Source organism: Phytophthora ramorum, assembly GCF_020800215.1.
Source record: "Phytophthora ramorum isolate Pr-102 chromosome Unknown Phyram_PR-102_s0009, whole genome shotgun sequence".
NCBI lineage: Eukaryota > Oomycota > Peronosporomycetes > Peronosporales > Peronosporaceae > Phytophthora > Phytophthora ramorum.
The window spans coordinates 645,666-658,471 of record NW_027150655.1 but is presented as its reverse complement, the minus strand read 5'-3'; the positions used below and the strand labels follow the sequence as shown (position 1 = coordinate 658,471).

The window sequence follows — 12,806 nt, the reverse complement described above, 5'->3', positions numbered from 1 at the left end:
GATTTACACGCGCTTCACCGTCGGATCTAAGCACGGCTTAATGACTCAATTCTCTAGTTTCCTTGCTTAGAAGTCAGCGCTTTCTGCAGACGGATCCGCTGGCCCGTCATTGTTGGCTGGTAAGAAAAAGCTGGAGGCTCGGGACGACTCTGGGGGCGACCCAGACGGCGGAGAAACCCGGGGTGCAGGCGCAGAGGCCATCCTGCCTAGTGGAGACCTCCGGCCGCCGTTGTCTTGTCCTGGAGGTGGAGCCATTGGGTGGCGGTGTCCAGCGCCTACGACGATGGGTTTGTAGTCGAGAGCGGGATCACTGCTACCCCACGATGTCCAGCTGTTGCCACGCCGAGCTGCGTGCTTGACCTCCGTGATGTCAGCAGCAGTGAATTGAAGTAGCGTCGTGAGCACTGGCACCAGCCGTGCCTGCTGCGAAGAGCCCGGTCGGAAGGACATGTACTGCACAACCACATTTTTCAGGTACTCCATGTTGACACCATCACGCCGTTGATTCTGGAGCATGGCAGTCAGCTCCTCAGCATGACGCCGCTTGTCCTCATGCAGCTCTCGCAGCTCGTGATGAGCTTCCTCAAGCTGCTGAGATAGTGCTTGTATATGAGCTGCCTGCTCCCGTGCTTCTGCCTCTCGCTTGGCTTGCAGCTGGGCAAACTCGAGAATTTTGCGGTTGTCAGCACCACCTGAGCGAACGTCTTCCTCCAGTTCGTGGAGACGCGCACTCAGGCGCGCAATCTCCTTTTCCTTTTCAAGCACTGCTTGCAGTGCCAATTTTGACTTGTGCTTGCTTTCGGCTTCAAGGCGGTCCAGTTCGCGTTTGAAGTTGAACTTTTCGTTCTCCACAGCGGTTCGCAGCGCTTCTTTAGCTTGTTCACGCTCCTGCTGGAAACATTCTTCCTGCTTACACATATCTTGTTGTACGTTCCCCAGCTCTTGCTTAGCTTGAGTCTCGCTCTGCTTCATACGATGCACGTCAACCTTGGCCGCCTGCACCTGTGTCTCCATTACCTGTTGTGCAGTCTTACTGTTTGCCGCGTCGCGTAATGCGCTCTCAATCAGCGCGACCTGCTCCGCTAATTTTCCGGCCATGCCCATATTTTCAGTCTGCAGCCTTGTGGCAAGTGCCATGCGATCGGATAGAGACTTTTTGGTCTCAGCCAGATCCACGCTAAGATTGCCCACTTGGAAAGTCTGTTCGCTCAAAGACGTCTCCAGTTCTTCTTCGTGCTTGCGCGCTGCCTCTAGCTCGCGTTGCAACGACTTGCAGCGTGCTTGGACTTCGTCTGTCTCCTGAGAGAGCTGCTTCTTCTCGGCGATCAAAGTTTTCCGCTCAGTGTGAACGCGCTCCAGCTCGGCTTCCTTCTCTTGGCGCAACATCTCAAAATTCTCATGGTGTTTTTCGCGCATTTCGTCGAGCTGTTTTTTCAACTCCACTACCTCCTTCTCACTCTGAATGTACCGACGCTCGTTGGTCTCGGCCTTCGTTGCATGCGCCTCGAGGCCCTCCGCGGCCATAGCCAAATCTTCACGCATACTACTCACCTGTTTTTGCAATTCCATCAACTCCGATGTCATAGAAGTCTGAGATGCTGCCATCTTGGTAACTTGCTTCTCCTTTTCGCGAAGTTCAGCTTCGAGTGTTTTTGCCTTAGTGTTCGCTGCGTCGCTGTCGGTAATTAGTTTTTCAAGCTTAGACGTCCAGTACGCACGCTCCTCCTCCAGCTGCTTCTCCATTGCCGATTTAGCCTCGTGAGCCTTCTCCTGCTGGTATTCCAGGTCACGCTTCGCGTCAGACAGCTCCGTCATTTCCTTCTCCGATGCAGCCTGCTTTTGTTCATACTGCGCTACTTGGTCGGCCAGACGACTAGTGTCTTCCTTGAGAGCCTCTACCAACGACTGGGTCACTTCACTGTCGCTATTTGTCTTGGTGTGTCGCTCTTCAGCAGCACGCAATTTCTTTTGCAACGACTGTACCTCATGAGCATGCTCAGCCGATTCCAGTTTCACTCGCTCCAGCTCTTGCATCAAAGTGGCATCAGCCTCACTGTTTCTATCGTTCGTTGCAGCCTCCTCCTGAGCGTTGTGAAGCTGCTCCTTGACTGCCGCGAGTTCTCGTTGTAATGATTCACTATCGCTGTCTTTTGTCCCAAGGAGGCTTTGCAAACGATTAACTTCAGCGCGCAGAGAGCTGACAGTCTCGCTGGTATCTTCTGCCTGGGTTTCTGAAGCATCGGGAGACGAAGTAGCCGCTGCCTCCAGTGCTTCAACTTGCTCCCGAAGGCGCACATTCTCCTCCTTTGACGCAATGATCACTGCTTGTTGCGTCTCTAACGCTGCAGCTACTTGTTTTTTTCGTTTCCTCCTCAAAATCATCAGATGGGGAAGCCGTTGCCTCCAGTACTTGAACTTGCTCCTGAAGGCGCGCGTTCTCCTCCTTTGACGCGTTGATCTCTGATTGCTGCGCCTCTAATGCTGCAGCCACTTGTTTTTTCGCTTCCTCTTCAAAGTTATAAGATGGGGAAGGAGCTGCTTGTAATGCTTGCACTTGCTCCTGGAGACGAACATTTTCAGCCTTTGCCAAATCGAGCTCTGCTTGCTGCGATTTTAATGCTGCTGCTGCCTTCTCTTGTACTTCATCTTCAGAAGCTTCAGGCGCTACTTGCAGTGTTTCCAGTTGTTCTCGAAGACGTGCATTATCAGCCTTGGCCACCTCTAATTCCGTGTGCTGGGACTCTAATGCCGCTGCAACCTTCTGCTTTTCGTCCTCCAGTTCCGTCACGGACATCGCTTGTGCCTGTTGTAAACGCTCGATCAGCTCCGTCTTCTCCTGCTCGACCTTGGCAAGTGTCTGCTTTGCCTCTTGCTGCTCCTTCGCGCCAGTATCCAACAGCTCCGACAGCTCCCGCACTTTCTTCTCTAGCTCCCCCTTCAGCTCAGCAAGTCGCTGCAGCTCCTCCACCTGTTCCTGCTGCTCCAGCGTCCTCCTCGCTGCATCTTGCTGTTCCGACAGCTTCCTCTCGAGCTCCTTGGTCTGCTCAGCTCCCTGTCTCAGTTGCTCCCTCATCCTTTCCACCTGCTGCATGGCCTGCTCTAGCTGCGAGTCCCCCACTGCTGCATCCCCCAGCAGGTCAATCACTTCATAACCCCCTGGCTTCTTCTCCGTGGCAACAGGCGAGAGCCCCAGTAGATTCACACTCTCTACAGGTTTAGTCTCGGCCTTGTGTTTCAATTCCGACAAGGTACGGTACTTCTCCTTCAGTGCTTCAACATCAATAGACCCACCGGGGGCACTATTTTCCACGTCCAGCCCCAGCTCCTGCTCCAAGAAAGTCCGCAGCGCGCGCGCGTCGGCGTCGCTGGTCGCCATCTGACTCTGGTTCTTCTGGTACTGGGCCTTCATGAGTTTGTTCTGGCGCGTGAGCTTCATGCTGAGCGCCAGCAGCTCCTCGTACGACATCTTGGGATGATTTGTGGTCCCCTGGGCGCCTGTTCCCTCCGCAGTCGATCCGCCTTCCACGCCATTCTCCAGAGACGAATTTTGCGCCGCCGCGCGCAGGAAGTGCAGTCCCTTGGACAGGCCCCCGCGCCCGAGCTCGCGCATCTGCTCGAGCTTCTCCTTCTTCTTGAGCATTTTGGGGCGGGAAGGACAGGAAAAATGAGGGCAACGACAATGTGGTGTGTGCGCACATAAGTATGTTCGACTAAGTGCGTATTGGACGTGATGGCTACGTGTACCCTCTGCACGATGAGATGAACGCATGGTTTGGTGAATCTCGGTCGCCATCCGAGCAAAACGCTTCAATGTGGATGCACTTTGTCGGTAATAATCCGCCGCGGGAGGATATGATGTGGTCTCCGTACCAACCGCAATTGCCTCCCGGTCTCCCTATGCAGCGACATGTTCCCGCCATCGGGGCCGACAGCTTCGCGCTGAAGAGCGCTCTGCTTGCTCGGCACAGGAGGTGGCTTCGTCGTGGCCGTGCTATTTCGTCGATACTGTATTTGCTGCACGGGGTTCGTTGGAATCAAGTGTTTCCATCCGCTTTAACGATAAAACAAGTTGATGCTGCATGGCGAGCGATGGCAGTCACGAAGCAGCCACGCAGCGTAGCTATTCGGGCCAAATCCAGCTTTACAGAGTCGGACACACTGCTCAATCAGCATCAGCACTTTGTCAGCTGCAAATTGCAGCCTACAATATGCAATGTATTTCGGTGGAGACTGTAGCAATCCGGCGGAGCACGACCGTATTCAGCGACGCAGTCGGATGACCGTCCGGATGAGATGTACATGCATATCGTCTGCAACATGATGGGCAACCGTAACGGGGGTACCAGTGCGCGACGCGAGCCTTGATGTCTGTCGTGTACGTGCATTGCATGCTGCAGACGATCGTACCAGTGCAATTGCCCCACGCGAATACAAGTATGTTATGTGCTGCTGCGAACGAAACCAAGTCTTCAATGACCAGGGAGCCGAGACCGTCACGAAAGCCGGTCGGTGTTACACGTGGTTACGCCGTTTGGAGATGTCCGAACCTAAACTGCAATGCAACAGCGCATGGACGTGTGCACACCGCGGCAGAAAACTTTGGAGGAGGTACTTGGCTCGCGCCTCGAGTGTCGCTGCGGGCGGCGAGGAACTGAGCCACAGTATATTTCAACTCGCTCACTGTAGCAAGCGCACCCAACAACGTCCGTGGCGAAGGCGATCTCCGGCTCTCACTTTTTCATTTTGGCGAATTGCACTTCAGTGTGGGGCGTCCGTCAGCTGTTTCCAAGTGTACCCATTTTTTCTAAACTTAACCAGGAGAAGGGTCCAGTCACTTTCCACCTTTCAGAAAGTGCTACATACAAACGGCTAGTGTACACACTACCGTGTCTGTCGGACAAAGTATCCAACGAATCTGCATGCAAATCCCAAACACGCCCGTGAGCAAGCGAGACGCGACCACTGCAAAGTGATTAACCACCGTCGGAACGTTCACAGCGATGCACTGTGACCGTCCTCCTTTCTTCCGTGTCCGCTCACTCTTGAATTTGACGCCACACAGGACAAGTTCCCAAACCACCTTGCCATTACCCAGTATCGCCCAGTATGGCCATCTCCGAGCAAGTCCGCAGCCAGCTCTTCCAGCAAGCCAGCGCCTGTAAGATGCAGGCGATCCGCATCCCCACGACCCGCGGCGGAGCCACGCGCGGCGGCCTTGTACCGCGCTCGCCAGGTTCGGGTCGCGGCCTCTGGACGCCTGAGGAGCACCTGCGATTCCTCGAGGCGCTGGACAAGTTCCCGGCCGGGCCGTGGAAGAGCATCGCGCAGTACGTGGGCAACAAGACGCCGCGGCAGGCCATGACCCACGGCCAAAAGTACCGCCAGAAGATCGCGCGCCGACGTCGCGGCCTCAAGAAGATCGTAAGGGATCTGCAGTTCGCCGCGGTGGACCAAGAGCAACAGGAAGCGGACAATGAGGATCCCACGGCGCGTCTGAGCGTCGAGTCCAACCCCATGGGGCTGTCCGACCAGGACTTTGCAGCGTTCGTCGCGAGTCTGGACCTGGCAGAAGAGCTTCAGACAGAATACTTGAGCTCACCCGACAGCGACTCGCCGCTGGTTGTAGCTGCTACGCCAACGCACGAAGACGAGCTACCATGCTTCTCGCTGGACGCACTAGAAGCCGAGACGGCGCAGCCGCCCGTGACGAACGACTGCAGACTCCCGCTCACGACGGCGCACCAAGACGTGCACCACTGGGTCGTCATGGACCGAGCGGACGCGTCCTCGGAGGAATTCTCGGTCGCACTGGCCCTTGCATTCCATGGCGGCAACGTCGCGGCCGAGGAGTTAGCGTGCGCCAAACCGCTACCGATGCCCGAGCAGTTGTTGGACGACTACTGCCAACAGCAGATGGAACTCGAGCCGCTGGTTCTTGAGCCGACACTTGACGCGCTCGAGAACCTCGAGTTCGACGGCTTCGAGCTGCGGTAGGAGCGATGAGGTTTCCGACGGAGAGAGAATCCACGTATTTATATGAAGTCTACACACGAAACTAGCTTTGTACGCGTTAAGCTTAAAACTCCAACAAAAATACACGTTCGTTCGCTGTATGCGAGCAAGAACAAAGCCTTACGTCCGTTGGACACCGACAGCGCTTGAATTCGTTGGCCACGTACGCGAACGTCACTTCACTGTAGCCATTTCAGATTAGACGCCGTAACGATTCGACGCGGGGGGATGGGAATCGCAAGCATCGAGATTTTCGCTGGCGGGCCGTACAGTACAGTGTAGTATATGGCTTGCAGCGGCGAGGATGCAGACCGTCTATTGCGCGCTCCCGGGAGGACCTCGCGAAGGCTTGATACAATATCCAGCGTTCTTCGCGTCTGGATGTATAGTCTGGTCGCGATCGCGTTGAGATTGCATTGGTTGTGTGAGTCGGCTTGCAGGAGCTTATTGCGGTTTGTTCGGGGAGTGTTTTGCTTCATGATCGTTCTGGGATAGTGGTGAGAAGGCTCGGCATCCGGGCGCGGGGAACTTGAAACAAGGATCACATGGATGGAGGCGAAGAGATCTCTTCTATCTTCTCCATCGACATACACGTTCAAATCAAGTTGAAAGGCGCCATGACGAAGAGCGCACAAGGCGAGAACCAAACCGTGCTCCAATTGCTGTTGGTGCAACTTAGCGATTGCAAGGCAACCAGTCTCGACCTATTGAGTGACCGCTATCCCCGTAATAGGCGAGTGGCAAGCAAAACTTGCTAGATTTGCATGGCGCCGACTTGCTTTCACACGGGCGTCGCATTCGACTCTTGATTGATTCGCGCGTGTTTTCACGTGCCTCGACACGCTGCACCCAAGCACGATGCTCACAACTGAGCAAACAATCCAGCCATGTTAGTACCGCGATGGCGAGTTTACACCCACGACTCGTGATCCTCGGTGCGTTTGCTAGCAGCAACAACCTCACACCACCGCTCTCGCGGCCGAGAGCACCGGACCGTTTCCACACCGTGCGCCATCCAGGCAGGCACGTCGCGCTTGAGCGAGAACGTGGGGCGCCGCAACAGCACGGCGTAGTCCCGACTCAGCGCTGCTATTTGTTCCGCGGACATGGCCTCGTGCCAGACACGCAGGTTATCTACAACGCCGTGGAAAGTGTACCAGCCCCTGTATAAATCCGTCGGCTTCCCCACTGCGTCGCCACTTATGCAGCCTGCTCCAACCTGCGCGTAGTAGTACGGATAGCTCTCGAGCTGATGCTGCTGCCCGTACTGCGTGTCCACCAGTTCGCCGTCCAGATATACGCTTTGCACTTGGTCATCAAACACAAGCGCCACGTGATACCAGCGCCCGAGCTGTAGTTGTACTGCCACATGAGGCTTCTCCGCTGTCACAGAGCAGAACAAGTTCCTCTGAGCATCCACATGCAGTACCTGGCAGTGGAAGTCCGGCCACCGACCGCTGTCTTCGCGACACTTTTCACTCTGCAGTCCCAGCAATACCCCGCCTAGGAAAACGCCCTGCAGAGGCTGCGAGAGGCTGAACCACGCGTCCAGCGTGAAGCAGGGCGCTCCAGCGCCATCCTCGCGTGCGAAGAGCCCGAAGAGTGTGTCTGTGGACCAGAACACTGGCGCGAAGCTCTGCGGAAGTCTCCGACTTTCGGTCTCTTCGGGCTGTCCACCGAACCGAAGCGAGCTCGCCTGTGCGTACGCTCGCTTGCTGTTTGCAATCCGTTGCGAGGAAGTCTCCTCTCGTGCGTACCGCACATGTGACAGTCGAGACGCGAAGAGATCGGACAGGAGGCAAAGTGCGCGCCGATCGACGTGCGAGAGTTGCAACAAGTCGACGCCCAGCAGCAGCCGAGCAATGGCGGCCAGCACCTCGTCGGGTAGCGCACTCCACAATACAGCCATCGCCGTCAGCGACTTTTGCCGAGTGCGCAGGATTTGTACCAAAAAAATACGAGCACGGAACGTTCCCGGCCGCCGGCTGTCCACACAAGATACGGTTAATGAGTCATGCTTTGGCGTGCAGGGGAGGACATTAGTGTACAACACGGGGAAAGCGGGTAACTTACTTTGTACATGTAGCACATGCAGAGTGATTCCCTTGTGTCAATCCAATACAGAACCATGTACGAGAAGCCTCAATTGTGTGCTCTTTTCATCCGCTGAGTTCTGCAACGGAGCCCTCAAAGTGGCGCCTGCTTTACAAGCTCCAAGTACGTCGATGAGACCAATCATAACATGAATCAACTGGTCGAGCAGGTTAGGGACCTGAATAATTCGTCCAATATTTGCACGTTAACACGCAGAAGATCATTAATACAAGTACAAGCAAGGCAGCTTGTCAGCTTCTGGGGAGTAAACAGCTCCTGACAGACAACGCTCAATGCTCAGATACAGAGTACAGGTAACAACGCTCGATTTTTTTCAGTGGCTCATCTGGAAATGGATACCTTTTTCGCGGTAGACACCACCAAAACTTCAGTGGATATTGCCGACCGTTACGAATAAGATAAGTGGTTGGTTGGGGCTGTTCGGCGGAGACCAATGGAGGTGAGCGAAAACCCGAAAAATCGGGATCGGCAATCAAAAAGTCAGTTTGTGCTGTGGTGTACATACTGTATATCTCTCAATACATGTCGCGGCCTCGCCCCGAGCGTGCTGGTGATGGAGGCGTCAAGTCACCGCAAGAGAGCGGTCGACCTGATAACCCCCAGCCAGCCACGCCGTACATCGGGAGGCTTAGAAGCACGGCTGTCTGTCTCTGCGTGCCGCTGGCGGATGGTCTGACGTGTTCCCTGCCGAAGATAACGCTACGTGGCGCTTGGACCGCCGGTGCGCGGGGAGACCTCGCTCGTGTCGCTGCAGCCGAATGAACTGAACTGCGCGAGTGTCGAGTCGGTTTGGCCGAGATTCCTACCGCTCGCCTGTCAAAAAAGTTGTCTGCATACGCAGGGCGGCGCCACGGATACAGTCGCGACAAATCTCGCTCCATATCCTGGGCCCGCCGTAAGGAGCGCCGTGGTGGCAACACCGATATCTTACTGTATATGTACTCGGCGAACACGGTCAGGCAAGCATTCTCGCCCGATCGACTGGGAAATACAGGACCGGGGCAAATGCATGTGTACATGTACAGCGTGAAAATCTGCGGTGGCGGTACCGCAGTTTAGAGACCGCAAGCCTGGCAAACAAGTGCGCGTCGCAAGTAATGCCTTTGCCGATCATGGCGTGTCAGCCTGCTCGCCTGCTCTAAGTTAGAGCGCAGTGTCCTGGGAATGATGCACTCTAAAGCCGGAGGCTCCGCGCGCACGAAAATTTAGTGCAAAACGCACGAGTGCAGGCAGCGACTGAGTCCATGGAGAGCAAGGCGCCTCGAGTCGCTTTAATCGATTCGGCGCCGGTCTCTCTCCGCGAGCCAGCACTCGGCCAGCATGCACACGATTTTGCAATGTATTGCCGCGTCGTCAAAAAGCGAAATTTTTGCCTGTTTGCTTTTTGACACGCGGCAGTCTTTCCGACACGTTTGTCTTGCTCAAAGAGGGCAGCGTGAGAAATCACCGAGAGAGATGAGCGCTCCGTCTCTTGAGAGAGACGCTGCTTACTCGGCTTCCAGTCGATTGCCACGATTGATACGCTCGCTCACGAGCTGCGGCGTTAAGCGGAGCCGCAAACAACTGAGCCATGTCGGGGCGGAAAGCGTTGAGCGCCTCATTGCGCGAATAGCATCCAAGCACAACAGTGTCCAGCGTGGCGGCGTCTCTCGTTTCGCTAGTGCAGCGCGTCATCCCAACCGATCGTCCATCAAGCCATATCAGATCATTCGTTGACTGCAACGAGTTGACGTCTCCGTGGACACTTGCGCAATGATCTCGCCCAAGGTCATGAGCGAGTTGCACCAAGCCAAGCTCGTGCCCACGCAGTTCACAGTGCCCAAGCCGGGCGAGCACGCCTGGTCGCCAGCCGAGCAGCGTCGCTTCTGGGAGGCCATCCAGCGCTTCCCGCAAGGCCCGTGGACGGCCATCGCCGCCTACGTGGGTTCCAAGTCCACGCGCCAGGCCATGACCCACGCGCAAAAGCTGCGCCAGAAGCTCAGTCGATGGAAGCGCCGCGTGCGCAGCGACTCGATGAGCTCCGCGTGTAGCACCGGTTCCAACTCGAGCGCCTCGGCTTCGGTGACCACTCCGGTCGATGGCAGTACTGGCTCCCAGTCGCCGCCCACGTCACCGACGGAATACGGCGGCGAGATGGCCAAGCTCAGGATCATGGACCACATCCAGGAGGAGGACGAGAGGAAGAGCATGGACGGAGACGACTGCGAACCGATGGACGTCAAGCCCGAGTTTAAGGACGAGGTGCAGTTCGGAAACCAAGGCCAGGATGCACACGACGACCGCTACCTAGAACACCTGCTGTCCGATATTGAGCCTGTGTTGGAGCATGTTGCACACTTCACGAACGGTTCACACGACCACGGCGGCGAGACCTCGACTCGACCAGTGGCCACTACCGACTACGGCAACGAGCAGGCAGTGTACTTTACCCACCCCATGGACACGGCGGCATCGGAGCACAAAACCATGGAGCTCTCGGCGTGGAATCAGCACCAGGACCCCGCGTTCTACCACCACCAGCAGCAGCAGCCGATGCACTACACGCCCACGGAGGGCGGCCACCAGCATAACAACTACCCCCACCATTTATAAGGTAGCCTCGACTTCTCTCCATAGAGTTTCGCGAAGAAGACTCGAGTAGCGTGTCACGAATAGTGAAGCTGAATTAATTAACGTAGTAAACAAGTGAGAATGCCTCGCCTTTTGCATTGATTGAGCCTGCTATATGTAACCTCGAGACAAACCGTACAGCGCTCGGCTGGAGAGATACTGTCAGATGGTCATCACGACAAGCGCGTGAGAGCAGTTGGTGGAAGTCATATCTGTATTGCATCAGCTCAAGGTGACCCCCCGCCTACTTCTCAAAGTGGCCATCGAAGCCGACGAATCCGGCCATGAGGAACACGTGGAAGAAACTCTTCTTCTCTATCCGCGAGCACCAGTTCCAAGCGCTCGTGAGGCGGCCGTCAATGCACGAGCCTGCGTCGAAGAAGTTGTCGGCCCCGCTGCCGTCGAATCCGTGCTTGAAGAAGTCGCACAGGACACGCTTCTGCAGCGTCTCAGCGCCGCCAAAGCTCTCTTCGATGTACGCGCGCGTGTTGGGTTGCGCTGCGAGCGCAGGGATGTCGTGCACCGTGTTCGCGATCGGACTCAAAATGCGCGAAATCTGCGTGTACTTGTCGATGAACATGAGTGCATTGGGCACGTTATGGTCGCCGAGATGAACGACCGAGGAGCCCACCCAGCGGGGCCGCATCTTTTGCGTGTGATGCAGAATACTGTGCACCAAGTGAGACGTCTCGGGCGCATGCTGCATGCGGTTGAGCCCTTGGCCAGTATCGCGGAGACGGTACATGCTGCCGCCCAGCAAGTCCTCCTCCACGACCCACCACAGACGCAGCATCGACGTCGTGATGTTCTTCCACAACAGCAGCGACTGTAACACGTACTCGTATTGACTGGCGTGGCTGTGACTAAGGCGCGCGCCATTTTTGCCTGCGCGAATTTCCAGGCTGAGTCCTGGCTCCGCCTTCTCCGGCTTGAAGTACTTCTCTAAGTAGTCGATCATGCGCGTGATCGGCGACCGGTTGGATGCCAAGTAGCTCTGGCTGTCCGAGATGGAGGCCAGGCACAGACGGATCTCGTCTTCGGGCAGCGACGCCGACGAGTAGTCACGCACCAGCCCCTCAATAGCCTGCTGTTTGCTGCGCGCAAAGCGCTGCAGCGCTTCCGAGTCGGAAAGCAGGCCCGGGTTAACTGCAGCAACCGACGTTGCAGCCGCGCAGCGCGAATCCCGCAGCATCTCCAGCGCGTGGCGCTCCTCGAGCAGCGATGCCACTGTCTTAATCGGTGCCACGCACGAGAAGCCTAGGTAGTTTCTGATTTCCCGCAAGTTCGCATCTTGCAGCAAGTAGATCATCTTGCCGTAGTTGTTGCGCATGCGCTCCGGGTTCATAATCTTGTACCGCCGTCCGATCTCAAACACCTGGCGGAAAAACTCCTCATTGTCCTTGAACTGCTTGTCCTGCACCAACCGACGGCCCTGCCGGAAGTCGTTGGCGATCATGAGGCCCGACAGCACGCCGAACGTCTCGTTGAGCTCGTGGACCACGCGCTTCACGGGCGAGCGGTACGACAGCACGTCCACTTTGTCCGTGTACTCGCTCACGTTGAGTGCCGCGTCCAGCAGATTGAAGAGTGCGCGCTCGTTCTCGTCCAGTCGCAGCGGGACGAACGCTGCTTCCTTCATGAGCGTTGAAGGCGCCGCCTCAATGTCCTTCATCAGCTCGTCCTCGTCCTCGTCGCTGGAACCTTCTGCTGAGCTCTCCTCCGAGTCGTTGGTCATGACGGGAGCTTCGCAGACCTTCGCGAGTGGCGGAGGGGTTTCTATTGGGGGCGGTGGCATTGATTCTTGCTCTACAGGCGGAGCAGGAGATGCAGGCGGCGGTGGAGGAGCTGTAGCATCAGCGTCGGACGCGCCCGGCAGCTGCGTCTTGCTGTGGCTCGCGCGAGAGCCAGCGTGATGCTGGGCTGCAAAGCACAGCGGGCAGTAAACGTCCTTACAGACGTCACAGAGGACGGCAGCCGCAGTATCTTCACATTCGATGCACATGGGTGGTGTCATCTTGGGCGGCGTCATTTTGGCAAATTGGGGTTTCATATTGCGTTGTGTGGCGACA

The 12,806-nt window shown here is 56.4% G+C and overlaps 5 protein-coding genes across 5 annotated transcripts; 2 read left to right on the top strand and 3 right to left on the bottom strand.

Moving 5' to 3' along the window:
* Positions 1-66: 66 nt before the first annotated feature.
* KRP23_9926 (uncharacterized protein) lies at positions 67-3,640 on the bottom strand (the record flags this gene model as incomplete). The annotated part of the gene is made up of 2 exons (XM_067895541.1): positions 67-2,304; positions 2,411-3,640. 2 exons carry the CDS (start codon positions 3,638-3,640, stop codon positions 67-69), a joined length of 3,468 nt encoding a protein of 1,155 aa, XP_067741748.1.
* Positions 3,641-5,106: 1,466 nt separating this feature from the next.
* Positions 5,107-5,994, top strand: KRP23_9925 (Myb-like protein J; the record flags this gene model as incomplete). The annotated part of the gene is made up of 1 exon (XM_067895540.1): positions 5,107-5,994. The coding sequence occupies one exon, from the start codon at positions 5,107-5,109 to the stop codon at positions 5,992-5,994; it is 888 nt and encodes a 295-aa protein (XP_067741747.1).
* A 928-nt stretch (positions 5,995-6,922) lies between these two features.
* On the bottom strand, positions 6,923-7,921 carry KRP23_9924 (uncharacterized protein; the record flags this gene model as incomplete). Its single annotated transcript, XM_067895538.1, has 1 exon — positions 6,923-7,921. The coding sequence occupies one exon, from the start codon at positions 7,919-7,921 to the stop codon at positions 6,923-6,925; it is 999 nt and encodes a 332-aa protein (XP_067741746.1).
* A 1,958-nt stretch (positions 7,922-9,879) lies between these two features.
* Positions 9,880-10,719, top strand: KRP23_9923 (uncharacterized protein; the record flags this gene model as incomplete). Its single annotated transcript, XM_067895537.1, has 1 exon — positions 9,880-10,719. The coding sequence occupies one exon, from the start codon at positions 9,880-9,882 to the stop codon at positions 10,717-10,719; it is 840 nt and encodes a 279-aa protein (XP_067741745.1).
* A 262-nt stretch (positions 10,720-10,981) lies between these two features.
* Positions 10,982-12,766, bottom strand: KRP23_9922 (UPF0652 protein; the record flags this gene model as incomplete). The annotated part of the gene is made up of 1 exon (XM_067895536.1): positions 10,982-12,766. The coding sequence occupies one exon, from the start codon at positions 12,764-12,766 to the stop codon at positions 10,982-10,984; it is 1,785 nt and encodes a 594-aa protein (XP_067741744.1).
* Positions 12,767-12,806: the final 40 nt, after the last annotated feature.